A 26,095-nucleotide genomic window follows, 5' to 3' on the forward strand; every position below is an offset into this window, starting at 1 on the left:
CTAAGGACAGTTCCCGGTCCCACTGCCTGGGTTCCTCCCAAACAGTTCAAGCAATCCGACTGTCTCACTTATCCAGAGGGCCTGATCCATTTGGGGGCTCCTCAGCTATTGGTTCATAGTTCATGTGTTTCCACTAGTTTGGCTATTTGTCCCTGTGCTTTTTCCAATCTTGGTCTCAACATCTCTCGCTCATACAATCCCTCCTCTTTCTCGCCGATTGGACTCCTGGAGCTCCATCTGGGGCCTGGCCGTGGATCTCTGCATCTGCTTCCATCAGTCATTGGATGAGATTTCTAGCACAACAGTTAGGGTGTTTGGCCATCCTATCACCAGAGTAGGGCAGTTCGGGCTTTCTCTCGACCATTGCCGGTAGTCTATTGTGGAGGTATCTTTGTGGGTTTCTGGGAACCTCTCTAGCACTTTGCTTCTTCCTATTCCCATGGGGTCTTCATTTATCATAGTCTCTTTTTACCTTGTTTTCCCTTTCTGTTCTTGATCCATGCTGCAAGAATTTGTTCATGTGTAAAATTTGGAAGTATTCCTAACACAAATTCAAGTGGGCAGTGATATTTTCTGACCAGAAACAAATTCACAGTAGGTAACTAAGAGGTGGACATACATGAATTAAGGCTGTTTTAAAAACAGACTAGTCTTCAGTTTAATAAAAACTGTTTACTGAGCATCTATAATGGGCCTGGTGGTATGCTAGCCAGTATGTGTGTGTTGGGGGGGGGGGGGGTGTTTTACTTGTCCTTACCTTATTGTCTCCGGGGAGAGAGATAAGCACGTAAGCACATAGTTATAGCACTGTGTCACATATGCAGCATCAGGCATAGTGCTGGAAGAGGAAAGGGTGTATAAAAAGCTATGTGGAAGTGCAACTAAGTCATTATAGAGGGCCCATGAGCAGAGAGTCATAAAGAAGTACTCTGTAGCTTTTGAAGAAGAGATAATATGATCAAGCCTGTATCTCTGAAGACTCCTGTGAGTGCTAAGGAGGAGCTGACTGGAGAGGAGAAGATCTGGAAATAAGAACAATACCAACGGGGACATGGCAGCTAGCTAGTTGCTAGGAAATCATAGCAGGACCTCACAACTGGATCAAGGGAGAGGGCAAAGGAGATGTATCCATGATTTACAAGCTAGCTGGTTTCATTGACATGTGATTTATACAGTTACATTCAGGAAAGCCCTGTGCTCTGAGGTCACTGTTGTAACGATAAAGGAGTTCCAAATTTGTGCCCTACTAGTCATGCCAGCGCTATGCCTAGGTTTCTGTCTGGAGGTAAGGGGTGAACCATAGCACAAATAATCCAAATGAGAAATAACTTATCTTGTTCTCTAAGGGTGGGTGGAGAGATGAGCTCAGTTTTGCACGAATTTTATGTATCTATTCATCAGCAAAGCAGAGCTAATTGGTGGCCTGTGAGAAACCAGGTGCAAATTCTGAGCCAGATACTGGGGACAAATGTGGATTCAACAAGGCCAGTTGGTGGAGTCCCTGGATGTGAAGGAACATGTATGGGAGAAAGAAATGATGAAGATATAACCTTTAGGAACACTGGTGTTTAAGGGACCAGAGATGGTCAAGAGAAACGGAAAAGTGTCCAGTCCAAGAAGAAACATTCAGAAGTGTGTCCTGGAAGCCAGGACTAAAGGAGTCTTAAAGTATATGCCCCTAAAGAGGACCACAGGTTGTGTGTGTGTGTGTGTGTGTGTGTGTGTGTGTGTGTGTGTAGGACAGTGGAGATGAAGGCAGGCAGGACTCTAGTGAGGAAACAGATAACCCAAGGACAAGAGCCTGGGCTGCAGAGAGGAAGGTCTGGAGGATAGGGGTGTCTGAAGTAAAGTCAGGGCTCCTTTCACTTCCAATAAAGATGGAAGGAATCCAGCAGGTTCTTATGTGGGCACATTGCTCTTAGGAGATAAGAGGAGGGAAGTACAAGGTGACCTCCAGACTCAATGAGACACTGTCTCAATAAATAAGGAGAACAACTCAGAAAGACACCGGACCTCAACTGCTGTCCTCCAGGCGTGTACAAGCACCACATGCAAACACAAATAACCCCCTTTCTTTTTTTGCATAGTATTAAATTGACTCCGGTGAGTGAGGTGGTCAGGACAGCAGCCTGTCTCTTGAAGAGTGCTGAAGACAACTAATCCTTTGCAAAGAGAGAGGACACTGACCAGGAGCAGGTGGCAGGAGGATTGTCTGCTAGTGCAGCAAAGGACAGTCTCAGAGAAGAGGAACTGAATGGAATGGCATTTGCAACTGGGGTATATGAAAAGCTAATATAAAACTTTGGTCCAGGGCCCTGAAAAGCTGAGCAAGGAGAAAAGAGGTTTGCATTTGACTACTTTTCTCTTGATGTCTATAGACCTCCATTGTAGTAGTAGACCCTTTCAATAGTAGGGTACTCTCTCAGTGCCCTGTAGGCTGTGCAGCCAGTCCTAGAGAATCCCAAGCATCTGAGAGGTTGGGGAAACTGCAGCAGGTAAGTGCTATTTGGTGAATAATTAATAAACATTTCTAAACTCGGAAAACAGTTTATTCTATGGTCTAATGGCTATAAACTTCCCTAGGCCTAACTAATTGAAGCTAAGTTAAAAACTGACCAATCAGCCACTCAACTCCTTCTTGAGATAGCTGGAAAACAATCAAACTAGCCTAACAACTGACTTACACTCCCCTCATTCCAGGAACATTTATCCGGGCAGGACTAAGGAAAGCTTTAAGGCAACTGAATTGGGATCTTAGGAAGATTTGGGGTCTGTATGTTACCCCCACTTAACCACACAGTGCTATGAGAGGCTTCTTTAGAGCCCTCATCTGACCTCGACACTTGCAAACGGTGGAGTTACTAGCAGTTTTGTAGTAACAAGAAGGGCGTCTCATCAAAAACCTCCAGCTTTCTGACTGTCAACCTTTCTACCCTGAGGTGGGAAAAGGAAATCAAGAACTTACCTGGGTTTGGGTAAGATGTGGGCTATTAACTTTGTGTATGTTTGGACAGACTGATAATTCACAGCCATGAGGCCCTGGGTGGCAGAGACTATTAGGTATGTCCAGAATAAATTCATGAGAAAAAATGTGCAGCTAATGGTATCCTTCCTATGAAATATGAGACCACTCATGTAGCACCCACGCAAAGCTCTCTTTCATCCTGAGATGTCGGGAAACGATGCTAAAGTTCCTAAGAACCAGACAGGTTGACCCTCTTTCTAATAGCTTAACCCAACCCACCTTCCCCTAGAGCTAGGTGCCAGAGTTCTTAGCCTTGGGCACACTTCGTGACTCACTTCTTACAAATGTAAATGTGTGAGTCGGCGGTAGGTCTACTGGCCTCCTTTGCCCGCAGACCTGCTCATCTACCTCTAGGACCAGCCCGAACGTATCCCTCCCCAACGCGCTCCGCTCGGGAAGCGCGCCCAGGAGTGAACCCGCCGGTCCACGCTGGGAACTGGAAGCACCAAAGCCCTACTGCGACCGCAGACACTGCCTTAAACAAAAAAGGCGTCTAGGGAGGTGGGACCCGTACCTCAGCCCCCACCCCCTTACCCACCCCTCACCCCCCCACCCCCGCCAACTTGCTGCCTCCCGCCCCCTCCATCCCCCTACCCTATCCTCCACCCCCGCTCTCTGTGTGCGCATGAGCAGAGGCGCCTCCCTCGGTTCCTCCCAAGGCGAAAGTTTGTAATTCCCTTCTTTGGGCCGGTGGGCTGCCAGGAGCCGCTAGAGCGCTCGCCCAACCGGGTGAGGAGAACAAAATAGCTGAACGATTTGACCCCTTCCTCGGCCCAGCACTCCGCTTCTGTGGGAGCTGCAGGAAATGGAAGGGCCCTCTCCTCTCTCTTAACATTTGCCTTTTCCCCCTCTACCTCTCCAGAAAGGAAGACAGGAAGAAAAGGCAGGCAGCTTGTGTACGGCGTCCCCCTTCCCCTGCCGCGTCCCTTCGGCTGCAGAGACCGGACATGGGGCTGCTCCAGGTGTTCACCTTCGGTGTCCTAGGTAACTCAGACGAAGGGCTCGGCGGGGGGGGGGGGGGGGGGGGGGGGGTTGTGCTCGGGCATTAGGAAAGAAAACCCCCAAACTGGTTCGCTCCTGCTTTGAAGAGAGCCCTGCGGGGATCAGGAGAGAGGGACGACTTGGAAATAACGCATCTGGGATCGATCGCCACAGCTCTGGTCTCGGTGGTGGTCGAAGACTCGCACGCGTTCTGGACGTCCGAGGCGATCGCTCCGGGGCTTTGCACCCTCTACCAGTTCGGGCTGTTTCCCCACCGCCAAAGGCAGGCTCCCTGGCGTGGCTGGGCAAGCTGCAGAGGATCCTCGAAAAACCCATTACGTACGAAAGTGTCAGAGCCCAGAGCAGGCTTCGTCTGGGGAACAGTTTGGGGCCATGTGGCTTTAATTAACTATCGATGTTTGTCTCCGGGTGGTACCAGGAAGAGCTGGGCCGGGGTGCTTTGCTGGAATGGCGAAGTGTTGAAGCCACTGCTGAACTGCAGAGACACACCAGCCGCCTCTAGCTCAGGGAATCGGCTTTTACAGCAAACGCAATGCCTCACCCCGACGCGGTTGCGGGTGACCCTGGCGCGTGCACGAGTACATATTCTTGTGTCCCGACGCCCACAGATTTCCCACTCTCACACCGAGAATTCGGGCACTGTCATGTGCACACGGGTGCGGGTGTGCAGCGCGTGGCGGGATCAACCTCACTGCGCCCTGGCCCAGGCACGTCCAAGTGGCCGGGTCACGATGTCCACTGCCTGTCTGGGGCAGATCAGAGTAGACAAAAGAGTCGGGTGGATTTCCTAGATGATTCGCTCATCCGACTACAGGTCAAACCTAATGACCTGTCTGGTTTTCTTTCCTCGCCCTTCTCTTGTCCAGGCTTTCCTGGCCACTCTTGCTCTCATTTCTCTTCTGTGTTTTCTCCTTCCTTCTGAATCTTCTCTGTCTGCCTCTCCTGATGTTTTTCTTTTGCTCTGGCTTGTCCCATGCTTTCTTCCTCCTTCCCTCTAACGTTGTCGCTTTTCCCTCCTGTAGCCCTGTGGGGTACCCAAGTATGTGCTCAGGAACCAGAGTTCAGCTATGGCTGTGCAGAAGGCAGCTGCTACCCTGCCACTGGCGACCTTCTCATCGGCCGAGCTCAAAAACTCTCAGTGACCTCGACATGCGGACTGCACAAACCAGAGCCCTACTGTATTGTCAGCCACCTGCAGGTAAGGCAGCTCTGGCTAGTGAATGCACTGTGGGCTGCATCCTCCTCCTCCTGGCTGACCAGGAGGCCCCACATCCTGCTGTCAATCCGGATAAGAAGTACAGCCAGCAGAGTAGTCCTGGTAGCTCACCCTGTCTTCCCAGTCTCAGTTTGCACAGTTGCATCCGCCAAACATTTCCTGCCACCACCATCAGTAGGGGAAGCCCAGGCTGCAGACGAGCTTGGCCTCTGTATTGTGCCCTGTAGGGTCCTGCCTGTTTGTTGTTGTTGTTGCTGCGTTTGTTCAAGCCCCTTTGAAAGTGTGTGTTGAAGATGGTTCAATCATCATCTCTGTGTACTGATCTGTGGTGTTGGATTTTTCATCTTTCACTTGAATACAAGGACTTTCCTTCTAAGCACTGAAGCCTTGTGAGGTGATTCACTCAGAATCAGACACACTTCCTTATTGAAAAATGCCCTGGTTGTCATGGCATCGTGATGGTGGAAGACCAAATGAAATTTCTGGGTGGAACCTGCTTCTAAATGTGGACTCAGGTTTTAGATTTCAGAAGCTATACTTAATATAAGAGCTAATATAAAGGAAAGCACACTATATAATATCTAGAAGCACAATCTTTTGCTCAGTCTTACCCCAACCCCCAACCCCTGGGAAAAATAAAAAGAGGCTGTAAGTGCAATGGGGCTTCTAACAATATCAGGTGTTATTCTTACATGCGGGACCCTCCCAGTCCATCCAGGCTTGTGAGTGACTGGTTCATCAGGACAGTGACCTGGGATTTGCTTAGCACATGTAGTAAAATGGAGTCACAATGTGGCAAAGTAGATTCCACTCATTTGCTCCAGGTTTATACAGAGCTGTCTAGACTGCTTCCTCCTCCTGATTAGTAGAGAAGCTATAATTAAACTTTTTTTTTTAAAGTTCTGGTAATTGTTCTTCAGTACTAGTTTCCTTGACTACAAGTTAATGAAGGCAATTAAAGTTACCTTTTCTAATATTAGCATTTCACCTAAACTGTCTTGCTAACATTTACTTCAGAGGTCAGGGCATTTTGTCAATGAATCACAGATTCTGAAATCAGCTTTGCCCACAGTGAAAACTGCACTTAAAAGCAAGTAGAGCCAGACTCTGGTTTATATGATTAGCTGTAGAGTGCTTGTCACAGATCTCAAGGTCTTCTCTCTTTCTGAAATGAGTGGGTATAAAATGAAAGCAGGGAACTATAGTTGCTGATCCCTTTGCATCCCTGCCCTGATTGTTCCAGGGTTCCTGCCCCCCACCACCCATCTTCAAATAATTTTTGGCAGGAAATTAATTAAATAAATACAATTGCAAAAATAAAGTCTATATTGGCTTTATATCACCCTTGACCAGATTCTGTTTATAAGATATATATTTGTCTGTAGATATTGCAGCCTTAACATCACTTTTAGATGTAAAAATAATCCGTATTCCAGAAAATAAAGGCCTAGAACCAAGCTCCATATGGGAAAGGAACCCCTAAACTGTTCTGTTTATGGTCCACTATAATGTACTGTGAAAAGTAGAGATCTGATGCCCGAGTCGCTGTGGCTGCCATTCAGGAAAAAAACTGAGAAATTAATATGCTTCTATGGAAACCAAAGTCTGTCATCATTCTAGTTTGTGTTTATTTAGATACTCCGAAACGCTCCCTGTTTATGTTGATCGCAGCACAGGCCCTCCTCCCCAACCCTCCTCCCCAACTCTCCTCCCCAGCCCTCCTCCCTAGCCTTCTTCCCAGGTCCCCCTCCCCAGCCCTCCTCCCCATACTCTGAGCAGCTTTCAGGTTAGCCTGCTCACACCCCCAACCTTGAATGAAGTAGAAAATAAGAATTTGGCACCCAAGGACTCCATACTTTTGCCTCATATATGGTCTCTTCATGTATGCTTTAGAAAATCGGGCCAGCTGAATTGTTTTTTGTTCCCTTCCCCCTAATTTTCAGTTTGCATCATGTCAGCAAAAACTTTCTAATACCTCTTCTGCTATTTACTGAGATTAAGATTTAAACCTAGAAATTTAAATTTGATTAAATAAGTCGCTTATGGAAATAATGCCCTGTTTTACTCTTGATCTTAAGTGTGCAAGAAAGGAGGAGATAATTTTCCAGAGCATTTTAGACAATTCAATAAGTTTAAAAGTAAAAAATATGGCATAGGTCACATAAATTTTCCACATTCACTTTTTTTGAAGGTAGTCGTTTGTTTTTTGTATTGTAGCCTTAATGATTTTTTTTCCACTGAAATTGTTTCATAGACTCATAAAACTGTTGTGTTTGTAGGAGGACAAGAAATGCTTCATATGTGATTCCCAAGACCCTTACGATGAGGCCCTCAATCCTGACAGCCATCTCATTGAAAATGTGGTCACCACATTTGCTCCAAACCGCCTTAAGATTTGGTGGCAATCTGAAAATGGTATGTGATTGGTGTGGGAACAAGTTCCATGGAGTGTGACTGACTGTTAACTAGGAAGACATGATCACATGGGTATTTGTGACTGATTGGATTCTTCATTCTGTGATTAGAGCCCCTGGCAGTATACGATTTGGAGCACTCAACTTTCTTGGTCAATTCTGACCCTCCTTCCTGAAGTTTGTGTCCCGTCAGGAAGCAGTGTTTGATGCGTGTTCATAGGCCTCACCCTGAGGGAATGGGTGTGTGCTGAGGGGAGTCAGGAGAGAACATGGGAAGACTGCACACTCAGGCCTTCCACAGAACATAGCAGCAGTTTTTGTTACCAGCCCCCAAGAAAAGGCAAACTCGTAGGCCCTCTCCAACCTTCTAGCTACAGAAGATTCATGAAACAAACGATCATCCCATAAAATAAGCACTGTAACGTGATTGTATAGTTTTATCAACATGCCTCTTTGTTAGTAGTGATGGGAATTCAGCCCCCCCTTTTTTTTGTCATTTAGCTTAATCAATCAATCAAATATGTTAATGTTGCTATAAAACCAAAGCTGTGTGAAATTTAGGGAATATAGGAGAATTGTTATATTGGTTAGTTAGCCATGTAACATTAGATCTTAGATACATTTTTTTTTTTTTTGGAACAACTTGTTGCTTTATATGAAGCACAGGCTAGCTTCAAACTCGAAACCCTCCTACCTCAGTCTTTTCAAGCTACTGGGATTACAAGAATATGCTGCTGCCGTGCATGCTTTAGTTCATTAAATCTTTTTTTTTTTAATTATGGAAGAAGTCCTTGCAGAAGTGAACCTAACCTTGGTCATAAACAGCCTGGAAACAACTAAATCTCCTCATTCCTGTATCTCAGGAGTTCTTAGGTGTCTGCAGGCACTGCAGGACAGGTGTCATTTGTCCCCTCTGTTATGAGGAATTCCTTTATAACTTTCTGTAACTGACTATGAATTGCAGGTTTTCTAAACGGACTTGGTTTCTAGGGAAGGTTACTTGTTCATTGGTCAGTCTTGAGAATCCTATTGGTTACAAACTTGCTTGAGAGAGAAAGGTGAGCCCTCAGAAAGCATGTAGATTAACTTTTTAGAATGAGTTGTTTTTACAAGGGAATATAATGGTTGGTAGTCCAGTGTGAAAAAAGATTCTATCAATCTGAGTCCCAGAGGACTGCAGAAACAGTATAACTTTTTATGAGCAGGGTCTGGGAGCTCTTCCTGACCTATAGTGAAGTGGAAATACAAAGCTTCCTGGATATTGAGAGAAGCATGGCTTCATTTTAGTTAAGAAATGATAAAATAGTTTTTAATGTGATTAAAGGTTTTTCTTAATGATGTCAGGAGTTCATTCGTTTCAATAGCTTTGAGGGGAACAAAAGATCCCAAATGCCAGAAAGATTTTGCAAACAGTGGGGTCTGAGCTTTGTCACAGAGGGTAGATGAGATTAAACAGATAGGGCTCAGAGCGACCAGAAAGTCACCAATTGTCCCTGTACCTTGTCATCTCTGTTGTCTGATAGTTCACAATTGAAGACGCTCTGTGATTGTGACTTTATCTCTTTTCTGTGTGCCCTGCGGGTGCTGGGTGGTTAGAGGGTGAGGTTGAGTCTCAGTGCTCAGGTTCAGTCAGCCAGGAATGACAGTGACTTTTCTCATTCGTCACAGGATCTGTTCTCAAATCTAACAAATCAGATACACCGTAAAATAATCATGTTCTCTTCTCTGCAGATTTTTTTTTCTTCCCATATTAAGAGGAAAAAGAGCAACCGTCCGGCTTTACCAGGCTGTGACTCTAAGTGGAATGTGCTTTAGGGACACTGCTGAGAGTCCCTTTGTTACAGGGATGGTGCTAGTCTTGCTTTGTGCTTCACATTATTTCAAAAGTCCAAAAGCGCAGAAATGTATAGTTGCTTAGCTCAAAAAGAAATTCCTAGAGTAGTTTTGTAAGATGGTTCTTTTTAGTAAATTAGATAAGGCTCATGGCTATGATTATGGTGTTTTTCTTTAACATTCCAACTAACTCACATCCGTTCCAGTGACCACTTATCCCCCTCGGTCGACTTGGCCTTTTTCCAGCAGGCGAGTTTATTTCAAAAGGTCTCACTGACTTCCTGAAAATATACCAGCTGTAACATGATTCATTCTGACACATTCCTGTCTTCCTGCACTCAAGACTTCTTTGCTTGGGAAGATGGACCCTAGAGGCATCTTCTTACTGGGAAAACAGAACAGTCCTCTTAACCCAGGGGGCATCTTAGAGGACCTTAGGGCCTTGGGGGAGGTGCTTCTTATCCCTGGAATTCCAGTGGCTTTTTTAGTGTGTTCAAGTGGGTTTCTCGCCCTCAGGGCACCATGCACTGTGCAGCGGCTTGTTTGTTTAGGCTTTCCCCCTGAAAGGGAAGAAGTTTTGTTCAGGGACAGGTTTCTTTATCTGACCTGTTCTTTGCCTCCTTGGTAAAGAAAATTGTTTTTCAGGTGTAGATGTGTAACCAAAGGTTACTACCATCAAGGGTGAGTTTCCCTGAGTTGGCATGTACTAACTCACGTGATACTTGCCTGTGTTCTTTCCTGTCACTTCAGAAAAAAGGGAATATTTGTGTTTCTTCTGTGTCTCTTCAAACCAACCCCCTACTGTGCACTAGACATGTGCTCCCTTCCCCCATTTGGCTTCGAGGGTTGGGGCAGTGGTTATGGCTTCCTAAGCAAACAGCATTGAGAGGCCTTCTGCCAGATGTCTTGTGGCAGTGAGCAAATCCAGTATCCTGAACTCTGGAATGATATATGGAAAACTAAAGAATTATTCTGACTTGTGCTTCACCTCTAAAATAAGTACAAAGAACCTCCATTAATAGCTTCAACTCTAGCTTCAAGACACAAGAGGGAATTTGTATGAGGAGCTTAAAGGCCATTTAGAAGGAGAGTCAGCTGTTCACAGACTTTCCCCATTGATCTCACCATCTCCTTTATTGTTTTAATACAGGCGTGGAGAATGTAACTATCCAACTGGATTTGGAAGCAGAATTCCATTTCACTCATCTCATAATGACTTTCAAGGTAAGGAATCCCTCCCTTTCTCACAATCAGGCTCAAGAGCACTGTGATTTCCACATTCAGAAAAAACAATGTTCATTGTGAGTTGGCATAAATGAGAACTTAAATGTTAATGTTGTCATATATTGGGCTAATTGAGGAGCTTTCAAACAAGGACATGGATCACTGCCCTTCCCACTTACTATTTTCATGTCAGCAAGAAGAATTGCTATCCCAAGGTAATTCATCTATAAACTTTTAATTAGAGATCTTTTTATTTCTCCTGTAGAGAAAGACAGTGTTTGGCCCTCTCCCAAATCACAATAAAACATTTGCAGAGTATATCTCTGATCCTTCATGTTTATATTTTAAATGCTGAATTTGGTAACTAAAGGAAGTGTGCTATCTTAGGTTCCACAATTTTGCAAAAATTGTGGGAAGAGTTTTTCAGTTCCTAAAGAAACATGAATGCCTTCTTAAATGCAGGTTTTTTTTCCTCTCCATTTTTCTTTTCAAGATGTAAAATGACACTAGGACTAGGGAGTGTCTCTATACAAAGTGCCTTTGTTTCTTAAGCAGCTGCCTGGAAATGACAGACTTCACATGGCTTAAAATACATGTTGGCACACACAAAACTCATAATTTACTTACTGCTCCCCAGATTAAAATCACTTTTGTATAGAGTTTAGGTGGAATTGGGGGCCTTATTGGCATCCTCTTGAGTTAGGAAAAGGGGCTGGGGATCACTTTACCTCATTGGCAAGGAGCCACAGAAGTCTCACTTTTGTCTGATTACTCAAGGCCAAGAGGCCAAGGAGCAAGGGCAGGCGTGGGAGTCAGAACATGAATAGAGGGTGTCAAGCTCCTCGGTTCCCAGTCTGTGCACCTCACTCCCTTACTGTCCCCCAAATTAACCACTATGACAACTGCAGGGGCAGGAAGGTTAATAGTGACACCTAATACTGAAAGTGGTTGGATAAAGGCTACCACTAACTTGTCAGGGACTCCTTGCCACCAACCTAATCCTTTCATTGACCACACTCAACCTTAGTGCTTCAATTCAAGCTCAGCCTCACATGAGGATGTCATCTTGATGTTATATGACTCTTTGAAATATTCATAATCCTCTTTATTGATATCTGTGGCCCTGTCTTTGGAGAAAGCATCTGCTTCACATACATGGATGGCTCTGAGTTCTTTTACATCCAGAGTCTGAGTGCATATTGTGTGATTGAATTCAAGGGATGAAATCCTGTTCTACACCTAGGTGCTATAAAGGTTAGGCTGAGGAGACAGTGAGACATGATATCAACTTCAGTGTAAGGGAGAAGGTTCATCGTTCAGGCTCCAAGCTTCTGTGAGAAAGCAGAACCCCTGGGGTAGGGCAGACTTAGGGTAATTTGTGTTCTCCTTCCTGGCACACATGGCTGGAGCTTTGGCTTCCTCACTGTAAAATGGGAAGGAAAATGCCTGTATCAAAAGGTTGTGTGGCATGTCCCTGTGCTCTGGGAACAGGGGAAATCTTCCTGACCTGGCACCTTTTGTAAATGTTAGCTTGTGTTGTGACAAAACTTTTCCTGGGGAGACAAAACACGCTTGTCTCCTTGCCCCCTCCCCCCACCCCAGGTAGGGAATCCATGACAGACCAAAGTTCGGATACCACCAAAGTCCAACTTGGTGAACCAGTGAGTTTAATTGGAGTTACTTACAGGAATATGGGTGAGAGGTTACTTAGGAGCAGAAATGATTCAAAGACAGCTGCATCACCAAGGACTCCGGCATGGGTGACGACAGCTCACAAAAGCTGGGAAACCTGGAGCACACTGCACAGCCTGCAGGCAGCTCAGCAGGCTGGAGAGTGTCCTTTCTCGGTGCCTCAGTTGGTTTAAACCTCTTCTAAGCAACTCAGCTGATTTCTGCTTGTCTAGTAGCTGGTCTTATCTGAGAGTTTTCTTTACAGCTTGACTTCCTCTTTCTAAGAGGACTCTTAGCTTTTATTGGGGCCTAAAGAATCTAGTCAGTTTCAGGGACTTCCTGAAGCTATTTTGAGTTGTTTACCTTCCTGCTTAACGAGCTTCCTGCAGGATGGGCTGTCTTAATCTTGGAGGAAATTATTACCCAACAGCCTGGCATAAGGAAAAAACTTCAGGGATGAGAAGGATTTCAGAGGAAAGAGATAAAGGAAAACTCTTCATAGATGAGTCTGAGAGCAGTGTACCTTTGGTATGATCATTATTTACTGCATCCACATGCTTCAAGCTCAGGGTGGTGAGGGAAATAAGAGTCGAGAAGCAGGTAGGTATAAGTCAGAAGGACCTTGACTCTTTGCTAAGTAATGTAAACTTTATAGGAAGTAGGGAGCCTTTTCAGTAGGTTACAGAAAAAGCTTGCCAAGGAAACGAGGCATGGTGGCACAAGCCCAGCACTCTAGCAGTTAGGTCTCTGTGGGTTCAAGACTAGCCTAATCTATATAGAAAGTGCCAGGCTACCTTGGCTACATAGCAAGACCCTATGTTTTAAAAAAGTTTTGGATTATAGAGCATTTTAAATTCCAAATTTCAGAAGCTCACCTGTTCTTGGACACTTTTATAATTCACTTGCTTCCACATATTGCCACCCTTTGCCCCTGCTGCTTTAAGAACCACTGTAGAGAGGAGGAGTCCCAGCTTCCTGAGAGTGTCACTTGGATGCCATAGAATCGAAGGTTGGTCTTGAAGTGGAGAAAGATTGGGCGCAGGACAGGGGAAGGAAAGGGTTGTGTCCAAAATAGCTTAAGAGTTCAAGTCCTTAGGAAGATGTGGGTCCTTAAAAGCACTTAATGGAAAGAAGAGGAAGCAGGACAAAGGCGAAGAACTTATGTTTATTCCCTACTGGGCTGGCTTGGGGATGGCTGGTTGCTAGGTGAATTGGGTTTTCTTAGATTAGAAAAACTCATTCACGTGTGTATGCCCAGTGTTTTTGTTACACACAGATGTTTCCGGGCCTTTCTGTTTATTATGCATTCAGCAGTCCCTTTGCAGCAGTAAGGGGCCTGAGAAGCTTGATGACTAAGCAGAGTGGGGGAAGCCTTCCGTCCTTTAGGTGAAGTGTGCTGTTCCAGTTCCTGCAGCTTTATAACGACAGGAAATTGGATGACTGGTCAATGGCCCTTGGGACTTAAGTTTCCAGAAGTGAGAGAGAAGGAAGCACAGCCAGGACTGGCCTCTGTGTGTTTCTTCTCTGCTGCCTTTTGATACTGAGATATCAGACCAGGTGTACCCATCGCAAGCCTGCTCGCATCTTCCCAGCCTGGCCTAATGGGATTGGCTGTGCCTGCGTCATACCAGGTTCATGTAGTCAAAGGTGCTTCTCACTCCCTTCTTAAAAATTCTTAGTCTACAGTTCTCTTCAGTTTGATAAAGGATTGTTTTCTTCTATACCTAGATAGGTGGAAAATGAATTTTATCTGTCAGTCAGGATTATTAAGGAAGTTAGAAGGTAGGTTAGTGGATTTTTGTTAATTTCCAAGATTTGCACTCTGAAAAGGATTCTGCCACGTGATGATCTTATTTTACTTACTTTTACTTATTTTACTTTACTCTTTTTTTTCCCCAAGGGACGATTTAAATTCAGAAATTCATCTTTATTTAAGTTCTGTTTCCTAAGTTGGCTGATTTTTCCTTTGATTTTCTTCCATGGTAATGTGACTTCCCCTTCCTAAAATTCACACAGCATGCTCATGGGTGTGAAACATCTATCTGCCCATGTACACAGCATTCTCATGGGTGTGAAGCATCTGCCCGTGCACACAGCATGCTCATGGGTGTGAAGCATCTGCCCGTGCACACAGCATGCTCATGGGTGTGGAACATCTGCCCATGCACACAGCATGCTCAAGGGTGTGAAGCATCAGCCCGTGCCTATTTTTGGGGTTCTGTCTGTTTTCTCTCTTATTTCCACTTGGCGTTTTTCCTCACACCCTTCTGAAATCTTCAGCCTGTTCTGAGGATTTGATCTTTTTTCCTATTCTTCTGACACCCTGCTTTTCACTTTCTGCTTCGCCGCTGGTTGGTGAGGAGAAGGGCACACCGTGAGCACACAGTTGGAGCCGCTGCTGGCACCAGTTCGCCTGTGTTCAGCCTTTCAGGCACTTTCCTAGAGTGCTGGCCTCTCCTTCCTTTACCATTTGCTTTGTTGGAGAGATTCAAGTATTAAGTGAGTGCAGTGACTTCTAAGTCTGTGTTGCAAAGCTGAGCACCATGCCCAGGTATCACTGGCCCCAAGGGAGCATTAGAGACTCATTCATGTCATTTTCAACACAGCCACCCATGCTTTGGGGCCTTGTGCTTCTTTTCTATCTTCTTTTTCACTACAATTTAATTGACCAAGTGTAATTCAGTACATTGTACTGTCACTACTTTTACAGAACAGTCAACTTCACGTATCTCTGTCCGTGTTGTAATTGTTGGAATTAAAGGCTTTTTGGCTTTCTTTGGTTTCTCTGCTTCTTGTCATCTTCTCTGTGAAACATTCTCTAGTATTTTTCTCTTCAAAAATATTTACTTTTGGAGGCTGGAGAGATGGCTCAGAGGTTAAGAGCACTGGCTGCTCTTCCAAAAGTCCTGAATTCAATTCCCAGCAACCACATGATGGCCTTACAACCATCCGTAATGAGATCTTGTGCCCTCTTCTGGTGTGCAGGTGTACATGTAGGCAGAACACTCTATACATAATAAATAAATAAATCTTTTAAAAAATACTTACTTTTGTGGTAAAGTATGAATAACAAAATTCCCCCATTTTTACATATAGAACTCAATGATGTTAGACATATTCAAGATATCATACATCTATGACTGCTGTCAATTTCCAGGACCTTGTCTTAGCCCCAGATAGGAACTCTGACTAGTCACTAAGGAGTAACCTCTCACTGCCCGACTCCTCTTCCTTGTAACCCCTTTCTGTCTCCTAGGTATTTCACATAAATGGAATCATAATATTTGAAATTTTACATGGCTTATTTCACTTAGTACAGTGCCTTCAAGGTCCATCTATGTTACAGCGAGTATGGCGTCCCCTCCTTTTGCAGCTGAATTATATTCTATTGTATTATCACATTTTGTTCTTCCTTTACCAATTTTATAGGCAGTTGGGGCTGTTGCCACTCTGGCTGTTGTGAATAATTCTGCTTGTTTTCTCACATTTCATGTGTTTGACATATTGTACTATGATTTTTATGCTTATATATATTCCTTATTAGACTGTGTGCAGCATATGATGACATTCAATACATCTATGATTAAATGAAGAAGTGAAAGGGCAGGCATTCAAATTCAATTCTATAATGGGAACGGTGGCTAAATATACCAAAATGTGTTAGCTACAAAGACCTGTTTATAATCAGCTTCCAAAGAGAAACATCTTGTTGATCTGTTAGGATGGGAGAAGTTTTTCCTTGCCAAAACAGCCTCCACAGAATAGTGTGTAATGTTCAAAAGCCAGCTGAGTCTGTTATACCAACCAAAGTCAGGGCTTGTGGCACACAACGAGTAACATTTTTGAAAAGGACACATCAGCAATCAGTAACATCAAATGACTTTTCTCCTGCTTTCAGACATTCCGTCCAGCTGCCATGCTGATCGAGCGTTCTTCTGACTTTGGGAAGACTTGGGGTGTGTACAGATACTTCGCCTATGACTGTGAGAGCTCATTCCCAGGCATTTTAACTGGCCCCATGAAGAAAGTGGATGACATCATTTGCGACTCTCGATATTCTGATATTGAGCCCTCAACAGAGGGAGAGGTTTGTGTGCCTCTTTGTTCTACTTGCTAGTCTGCTTTTTTATCATTCCCAAAATACTAATCCTCTTATCTATTTTTAGGTGATATTTCGTGCTTTAGATCCTGCTTTCAAAATAGAAGATCCTTATAGCCCAAGGATACAGAGTAAGCTTGTTTTCAGATAAATGCTTAGGTGGGAAACAGTCCTCATGGAATAAGTATCATCCTACACAGAGCCCTGCTACCAGTGTCTTGATACTCAATCCTAAATCCACATACATTTTCTTCCTTCTTTGTAGTCTTCAGAAGCTCTTCAAATTAACAGTAGTCAGTCTTCACCGATAGGGAACACATTTTGATTATGTCAGCAGAACCCCAGTTTTACTGACCGTGTCACCTTACATTTTTTGTTGCTTAGTATATTAGTTAGAGTACAGATTAAGCTGCTGGAGTAAAACATCCCCCAAATATAGTTGCTCAAATAAAATGGATGTTTCTTTGGCTTATATGAAACTAGCAGGGGGGATTTCAATTTTAATTTTATGTGTATAGGTGTTTTACCTACATGTATGTGCACATTCCTGGTGCTCTAGGAGGCCAGAAGAGGGAGTCAGATCCCCTGAAAGTGGAGGTACAGATAGTTGTGAGCCAATCATGTATGCTGGAAATCAAAACCAAGTCCTCTGGAAGAGTAACCAGTGTTTGTAACCACAGAGCTATCTCTCCAGCACTGGAGGGGTTCTCAAAGAAATATAGCTCAGTTGCCACAATTAGTCTCACTAATGCAAGATGACACCCAGTTAAATTTAAGTGACAGATAAATAACATGCTCTTTTTTAAGATCACAAGTAACATTTGTAGTTGGTACAAATGTGTCCCATCTAATATTAATGGTTAGTATAATTTTGTATCATTTGCTATTGGAGATGTACTTAAACTGAAAATGAGGGTTTATCATCAATTCGAATGATATTGCCAAAACAGCCTCCACAGAATAGTGCGTAATGTTCAAAAGCCAGCTGAGTCCGTTATACCAACCAAAGTCAGGGCTTGTGGCACACAACAAGTGACATTTTTGAAAAGGACACATCAGCAATCAATCAAAGGCTGAGCGTCCTTTATTATTTGCTAAATCTGGTAACCATAGCTATAAGATATCTCTCTTCCTAGGATTATCCACACTATCACTTTGTCCTCATTCTAGAAGTTAAGAATGAAGATAAGACATGGAGGTTATGCATGTCACTTCTGTTCATTGCTATAATTAGTCTTGTAGCTAGAGCACAGAAGATACTGGGAATATCCCTGGCTATGTGGCCTGTGCTCTGCTAAAACTCTTGGCAAGGGCTCTTATCCACAAACAGTGGGAAGCAAGCATACTAAGAAATATCAGAAATGCCAGTCATGACCAGTGTATGTAGTAAGGTGAGGCTTGTATAGCCTTTTGATGGATGAATGACCTGAGTGCAAAATTAGATAAACATGCATAAGGTGATGGGGCAGTGAAATGGCAGGTGGGTCTTGAGCTCCTGTGATACAATTCGTAGTTCAGAGCTCTTTCCACTGTTCAACAATTGTTTATGTTATTATAGGACTACAGATTGATCTTGGGAAACAGGATGTTCAATAGTTAAACTCATTGGCGTTTATATCATTCTATCAAATTGTAGCTACATGACCTGGTAGCATACTTAAAACTTTCCCTTTCCTATCTTTGAGCGGAAATAGAAATACCAACCTGAGGGTTGTTTGAGATAAAATGAGTCCTATATAAGTGACCAGTGTAGAGCTGGACAGAGAGAAAGTTTTCAGTTGATTGAAGCTGCGGGTGGTAGCAATGTTAACTTTATTGCCAGCAACTGCAGCGTAGGTTTCACTTAGAACCCGTCCCTGTCAGAGTGAAAGAGGGAGATAACCTCCCCTGTTCTGTCTTGCTATGAGGTTGCAATCAGTCAGGTAACGGGGCTTGTTCTTGCTGGTCTTTGCCAGCTCTGCACAGCCCTATATTTAACCAAGCTCTCATGGAACTTCCCAGCTTGTGACATGGGAGAACAGAGTAGAAGATATCCAGATATACAAAGTCTGCTTTCCAACTTAAATTAATTCTACATGTGTCCCAGACTGTCTCGGATCTGTAGTTTACTCATTCATTCTGCTGTAAAACAAGTATTTAATGGTATGTCATGAAGTCTCTGAGCAAGTCATGAGACTGTTGCTGTAGTTCTGAAAATCTGGTCACAACAAACAGCTCTGGAGTTCCTAAAAAGACTTTGTTGTTCTTTGCAGGTGAAGTGTGTGTGACATGAAGAATATACTAAATTCATAACTCAGTTCTTTTGCCTTTTGTTGTTCAGTGGCATCTGGACCATATCTAGGAAGTGCCCATGTTTGCTCTTTGTGCCTTTGATTTACTTAGCAATCAGGGAACAGAATTTCTTTATCACTGAGACCGTGAAGACTCACTTCAAAGTGATGTACATCTTGGAAAGCAGACAGCCCGAGGCTCTGTTGTCACACCGCATGGCAGGAGAGTGGGGGGCTGTTTGCTCTTCTGAGGGCTCCTGTGAAGTTCAAGGGTTTCTAAATGTTCCAGCTGCCCTTCACGTTTGTTTTCCGGCCTCTTGTCAATATTGCTCACTGTGTGCATTAGCATTGTGCAGATGTTGCCATTGACAGCTGCCATTCAGCACAAGACTGTTTCATATTTGATTTTTACAAAGAGCCTAAGTTTAATGCTTGGACTTTGCCTTTCCAGCCCCAGCCATTTCTGTCTTCATTGTAAACTATGCATGTGTTATAACTATTTAAAACTGCATTTGGTCTCCGAAACTATCCATTGTAGTGGGCTGACCAGATCTTGTAGGGTCCACTTCAGTAGGTGCAGCTTGGCCATTAAGGAAAAACACCTGAGTAGCAGATTGACTGGCCCTTGGTCTAACTACTTCTATAGAATGTGACTGACAGCCCAGCTTCTGGAATAAGCTTAGGCCTACAGACCCAGAAAGAAAGAGGAAAGATAAAAGAAGACAAATTGATATATAAGAAACGTTTGTACAGGAAAAACAATTTTCCTGGCAACCTAGAATGAAGCCCATCTGTCCTCATGTCATTATACTGAATTAATAAATATGAAAATGTTTTTCAAAAAATGTAGACTACAATGTTGCTCAAAACATGGTTGAAAGAGGCCATGAATTTGTGAGGGAGTTGTGGGTACTGGGGAGGAAAGGGGGGATGATAGAAATACAGTATACACATATAAATTATTAAAATACTATTTTAAGAAAAGCTTGGTTGAGACATTCTTCCCCTAGAAAGGTAATTTTCTCCAGTGTTAAATCTGTTCTTGTAACTTGGATTTAAGTGGCAGGAATTTTCAGATAGTATTTTCTCATTAAAAAATATACACATATCTGTTCCTGATATAGTTAGAATTGGCACCCAGGATAAACCCATGTCCACCTGAAAGGAATTACTGACTTTGACAGCAGTGGCTGTGGGAGCTAGAGGTATTGCAGTATTTTTGATTAAGTGGCAGTGGCTTCTGGTACTCCAAGACTGTAATTGACATTCTTAGTAATCTGAGGAGACTGTGGTACTTTCTCTGCTTCCAGAGGCTATTGCACTGTGTTAACTGTGGTAAGGTTTACAACCATCGTCTAGTTCATTCAGGAGTGAAGTTTACTTAGGCTGCTGTCATTTGTTCAATCCGTCATTAAAGAGAAATAATGTAGAATTGTCACAGCATGCTTGATTGTCTGATGAGACCTTTCATCTTGTTGACCTTTGTAGATCTATTAAAAATCACCAACTTGAGAATAAAGTTTGTGAAACTGCACACTTTGGGAGATAACCTTTTGGACTCTAGAATGGAAATCAGAGAGAAGTACTATTATGCTGTTTATGATATGGTAGTTCGTGGGAACTGCTTCTGCTATGGCCATGCCAGTGAATGTGCCCCCGTGGATGGGATTGACGAGGAAGTAGAAGGAATGGTAAGTGTCCTGTGGATGCTTATACAGGTGATCTGAAAGGTAAGGCAAAACTTGTCTTTAAGCCTGTTCACATTTTTTTAAGGGTTTTAGTTTCTCAAAACAGACTTCGATTTTTGTGTCCCATTGGTGGTTGAGCGCTGATTTCCTCTCTTGGAGAGTTGCTTAGGGTTAGGAGAACATGTGTAGAAACTACTAGTTTCATAGACCCTGAATTAGTTTTTGGAATCTATTGCTGTAGGCTGTTGCTGAAGTATTTTAGTTACCAGGGATTAAAAAGTTGTCTAAATAACCATCCAGATTGTATTTCCATTAAGAAAGATTAAAAACCACAAGCCTCCAAGAACAAGGTGGCTTCAGCCCAGAGAGACTGGTAACTGTAACCCAGAACCAGAGATACCACTTAGAGATCAAATGGAGTTTTCTTTTCTGTCCTCTCCTTAAACCTTCCTTCTTTGCCAATTTTATATTGTGTTTGTAAATCAACTGTTTGAAATTTGAGATTTCAGTTTCTTTGCCAAATGGTTAATATACTTGTTAGCTTTTGTCCGGTTGACACAGACTACAGTCCCCTGAAAAGAATGAGCCTCACTTGAGGAATTGCCTCCATCAGACTGACCTGTAGACAAGTGGGGGCATTTCTTGCTCAGTAATTGATGTGGGAGGGCCCAACTCACTATGGGTGGTGGCACCTTTGGGCAGGTGGTCCAAATCAAGCTGAATGAGCCACGGGGACCAACCAGCATTCCTCCATGGCCTCTGCTTCAATTGCTGCCACCAGGTTTCTGCATGACTTCCTGTCCTGATGCCCCTGAGTGACAGACTGTGACTTGGAAGTGTAAGCCAAATAAACCCTTTTTCTCTCCCAAGTTGGTTTTGGTTACAACAGCAGAGCAGTGTACTATAGCAGTTAGGCTGGGGTATTGCACCTTAATCCACTTAAGCGGTCTCCAGAAAAATTCTTTGAACCCTTAGGAGTTTAATACCACATAGGGAGGGACTCAGCCAACCTTGAGAAAGGAAACCAAAAAGTTAGCAATTACTAAATGAGTGACTAGTGGTGGGCGTTCAAACCTAGTCCCCACTTCTGCCGCCCCCCCCCCCCCCCCCCCCCCCCCCGGCACTCCCATGTGTCTGGGCCCTTCATGACAGGGATGTGTTGCTTATTTGCTGTCTCTTCAAAACTTGTTAGTCTGTGTCCAAAGGGTACAAGATCTGTGTACTCTGTCCTTCTAAAACCTCTGCCTTCCCTTTACTCTAGCTGGAAATCTTCCTGGTAAAACAAGTCAGCTTTTTAACATCCTGAAGGGAGAGATATGTTTCTAATCAGTATGTCTTTCTGAGAACTCCAGATGGACTTGAATTTGCAACATAAAAATCTTTTTGACTTTATTCAAGTCATTCTCATGGCCTCAGAATGTGCCTATTCAGAGACTGAGTGTCCTGTGGTGTGGGCTGGCTGACTGCTTTTCAGTTCAGTAGAACCCCTGGGAATGAGAGGAGTTTAATCTCTACCTAACTGCACTCCTGTCAAGACAGGTGCAAGAGAAGAGGGACCTGTCTGTCCTGTTCTCGAATTCCAGGCAGTAGACATCAGGGTTACAGTGAAGGGCTTATGTACCTGCTTACTTGTTTGGTACAAATGATCGGTTTATCTTCATAGGCTGCAAGGGTCTTAAGCATACCTTGGAGTAAAGTGACACGCAGTAATGCATCCTGAATCTTTTATAAAAATTAATGTGTGTCTTTCTCATGGTTTTATTTTCTACTTGAAGGAAAGCATGGTAAATGGTTGAAAAAAATGTTTTTTATTATAGTTAAGGAAAAATAAGTGCTGTGCTTAAGGAGGTAGGGGGAGGCAGAAACCTTTTAAAGGAAATGATCACCTGGCACAGTGTAAAATTCAAAGTAGTTAGAGCTGGTTCTTGGAGACCATTGCATGTTGAGTTCTACATTCACTTTTACAGGTTTCTATTACAGTAGCTTTAAAGAGATTATTCTTAGATAACTAGTTCAAAAATATATTGCATTTTAAAATTCATTTATTTGGTGTGTGTGTATGTGTGCCCTCACACATGTGCCACTGAGTTCATATGGAGGTCACAGCACAACTTGAGGGAGTCAGTTTCTCCTTGCATCTGGATATTGGGGATCAGATTTAGGTATTCAGGCTCAGTAGCAAAGGCTTTACCCTCTAAGCCATCTCACAGACCCTAGGTGTCTTTTGTTGTGTGATTTTAATTCTTAAATAATTACTTAAAAATTATTTTTTTATATTATAACTACATCATTTTCTTCATCCCTTTCCTTCCTCCCAAACCCTCCCATATACCTCCTTGCTCTCTTTTAAATTTATAGCCTCTTTTTTCATTAATTGTTGTTACATATAAGAATGTGTGTGTTTGTATACAAACATATATATATATTTCTGAATACGTAAGTACAACCTACTCAGTCTGTATGTTACTTGTATGTGTGTTTTCAGGGACGATCATTTGGTATTAGATAACCAATTGATGTGTTCTTCCCTGGGGAAAAAGACTATTTCTCCTGCAGTCAGTATTCCTTAGTTGCTTGCAGTCCTTTAAAAAAATTAAGTTGTTAATTGTGCTCATCTGGATTCTTTGTGTAGATACTCAGTTGACTGTCCATTGTATCATAGAAACTATTGCAGAAACAAGGATGATAGCCATCAACTTAATGGGTAGAACTTGCTTAGTTGGGGAAGGAAAGCATTAAGAAGCCCTCACTTTGAGGAGCTAGAGATGTGTGTGAAAGATGATATCTTCTGCTGACTGTGGAAAAAGTGTGGACATTTGTATGTTTCTAATGTTGCTTCTCCTGGTTTGTAACTTCCCAGGTTCATGGGCACTGCATGTGCAGGCACAACACCAAAGGTTTGAACTGTGAGCTGTGCATGGATTTCTACCATGATTTGCCATGGAGACCAGCTGAAGGTCGAAACAGCAATGCCTGCAAAAGTAAGTGTCAGTGGGGAGCGCTGTTGGAGGCAGTTGGGATCCACTTTCTGGGGAGCTGCACTCCACAATGACACTGTTTGCAGAGGGGAGGAAAAATGGTGCTCTTCTCCTGGCTGTGTAACTCCCAGAGCAGTAATATGTATGCACTGAGTTCAACTGACAAGAACTGGTATGTTTGACATTGACTCGGGAAAATGGCAATGGTGTCCTGTCGCGTCCGCCTCGACCAGCAAGGAAGACGCGACGCCAGGCTCTTCTCCAAGCAGTTTATTCAGGAACCTTGAACAATCTTCTGACCCCGGGGAAAGCCATCTTCTCATCTTCTTCTCTCTCACTCTCACTCACTCTCACTCACTTGCTCGCGCTCGCGCTTTCGCTTTCTCTCTCTCTCTCTCTCTCTCTCTGATCTCCTCCTGGGGAAAGCCAGCCCACGCCCTTTATAGCCACTGGGCAATCAACCCCGTAGTGCCACGTGGACAATGCCGATAGGGTCAGACATACGCAAGCAAGCCAGATCCTAGCCTTAGCCAAATAAGGAGCACCTGCCATCAGGAAGGCAGAAGCCGGACGCCAGCGCCATCTTTGAGGCACGGCCGTGCACGACTCTCTACAGTTCCCCCTTTTTTGTTTTAAGCAGCAGGCAAGAGCAGAGGTCTAATCTCTGCCAAAAAAAAACTTGGACATTGTACTGGTGTTAGTCCAGGTGTCATCCACCCAGAGAACACTTGACCCGTCTGATACCCTTTTTTGCAGAGGTGGGAATTAGGGCATCAACCCACATGCAATTAGACTTGCTCTTCTTGGGTTTTGCAATACAGCTAGACCCAAGTGCAGTGCACTAGCCTCGCATCCTGCGCGATCAAGTTTTTAATGCGGCCAGCCAGGCCTGGGGAGACTGTGCAGCCTCTATGGCTGTAAAGGCTTAGATAATCATGGCTGCATTGTGCTTCTGAGAAACCCTTAAACGAACAATGCACCACAGGCACATCAGGGAGATAAGCACCAGTAGGCCTGCCAGGGCACCTAATCCCACCCACTCCTTTAAAAAGGTGATAGGCCAGGTGCACACGGGTGGAGTTGACCGCAATGATCTCATTGCGCAGGATCTGGGTTCTGCTCCTGCAAGTCAACTCAAAAATAAAGCAATACACTAAAATGTGATGTTATGGGTAAAGGGTATGGCCAGGCTCTTATAAGAGCCCAGAGTAGTTGATCCACAGCTGCTCCCACTGGTATGCTTGTCAGAATCAGGGCTATCAGGATCAGGCGCATCAGTTTCCGGGGTGTCATCACGTCTCTCCGTCTGAGGGGCCATCGCACCAATCATTCAGGTACCCAGATAGGGTCTAGCCAGTCCTGTGGGAAAACACAAACAGAACCTCCCGCCCATGTCAGCACGGGATCGGGGCCATGCCAGCTACCCGTGAGGATATCTTTCCACTTCACCATGCCCTTCATAGGGCTGTATGGATTAAGACCTCTTATGGTGGTGGAGGATCTTCCTATCAATAAACCCACTGTGCCTGGCTTCAAAGGGCCTTTAAAATCAGACTCCACTAATTGTACTCCCATCTGCCGAGTCAGTAATTTTAAACCGCACCGTTTTCGCTGTTAGCTCAGGTTTTTCTGTGTTGCATTGATTTTCCATAGATCTCAGCTGCGGATGCCTTGTTGTGCTGGTTCTGGCGTCCACCATTCTTAGCTTAGCGACTTCTGCTTTTGAAAACCGCTCAGACTGCCTGCTTTGCAGTCTGCTAGGACACTAACCTTCTGTGTCTCAGGTTCTTTCACCACATACATTAAGCTTAGATTCACAATCAACATTTACACCTTTTCACAAACTCACATATAACATGTGCTTAGGCCTAAATTCACACTCAACATTTACACATTTTTACAAACACACATAAAACATATTAACATCTACTTATTTATAGAAGTTACCTTCTCCTTGAGGGCAGCTACGTTTGAGATGGCCCATTTTTCCACACTGAAAACATGCCCCAGTGTTCCCTCCTTTCTTGTTACTAAGTTGTATAACTGCAGCTGCAAGGCCTGCGTTAGTTAGAGGTCCCCCTAATTCTCTGCACACTTTTATCCATACTTCTAGACCTTTGTTCTTATAAGGGGTGATTGCAGCCTTGCATTCTTTGGTACATTGTTCATAAACTAGCTGCTTTATAAGCGGCATCGCGGCATCTGGGTCCCCAAAGATTCTGCCTGCAGCCTCGACCATGCGGGCCACAAAATCTGAAAAAGGTTCCATAGGTCCCTGAAGGATCTTAGTAAGGTTACCGCTCACTTCCCCTTTATTAGGTAGGGACTTCCATGCCCTTGTTGCTAGTTGATTTATCTGGTCATGGTATCTCTGTTGAGTCTGGGCATTGAGAAACACTGGGCAAGCTAGCTGCATTTCAGTTCTAACCTGTCTCCAAACCTCCGGGTTACTCTTCTTAATCTTTAATTTCTTTGAAAGGAGCAGCTCGTTAAGAGCCAGAAAAATTGGGTGCGAAGAAATTGTGCCCATGATGCTAGCAGCACTTTTGCTTTCACCTGCTTTCACTTTCTTTAATCTTCCCGTCTGCTTTTGTCGCAGCTCCACTTAAACTTCCTGTCCGCTTTTGTCGCGGCTCCACTTAATTTTCCCTGTCTGTTTTGGTCACGGCTCTACT

At 43.9% G+C, this 26,095-nt stretch overlaps 1 protein-coding gene across 3 annotated transcripts in view; it reads left to right on the plus strand.

Moving 5' to 3' along the window:
• The first annotated feature begins 3,413 nt into the window (after positions 1-3,413).
• The window catches only part of Lamb1 (laminin subunit beta 1), a 71,876-nt gene continuing 49,194 nt past the window's right edge, over positions 3,414-26,095 (plus strand). For 2 of the 3 annotated variants that reach the window (XM_052738265.1, XM_052738266.1), the window contains exons 1-9: positions 3,648-3,754; positions 3,888-4,009; positions 5,050-5,225; positions 7,523-7,658; positions 10,641-10,714; positions 16,284-16,472; positions 16,552-16,615; positions 20,243-20,445; positions 23,303-23,423. In XM_052738265.1, the coding sequence (XP_052594225.1) occupies positions 3,973-4,009; positions 5,050-5,225; positions 7,523-7,658; positions 10,641-10,714; positions 16,284-16,472; positions 16,552-16,615; positions 20,243-20,445; positions 23,303-23,423 (1,000 nt within the window). In that variant the 5' untranslated portion in view covers positions 3,648-3,754; positions 3,888-3,972. Of the gene's footprint in view, positions 3,527-3,647; positions 3,755-3,887; positions 4,010-5,049; positions 5,226-7,522; positions 7,659-10,640; positions 10,715-16,283; positions 16,473-16,551; positions 16,616-20,242; positions 20,446-23,302; positions 23,424-26,095 lie in introns of those variants that run through there. The other variant, XM_052738267.1, reaches the window with a different exon arrangement.

The sequence above is a fragment of the Peromyscus californicus genome, unplaced genomic scaffold (assembly GCF_007827085.1).
Source record: "Peromyscus californicus insignis strain IS unplaced genomic scaffold, ASM782708v3 Scaffold_15__1_contigs__length_86483966, whole genome shotgun sequence".
Classification (NCBI taxonomy): Eukaryota; Metazoa; Chordata; class Mammalia; order Rodentia; family Cricetidae; genus Peromyscus; species Peromyscus californicus.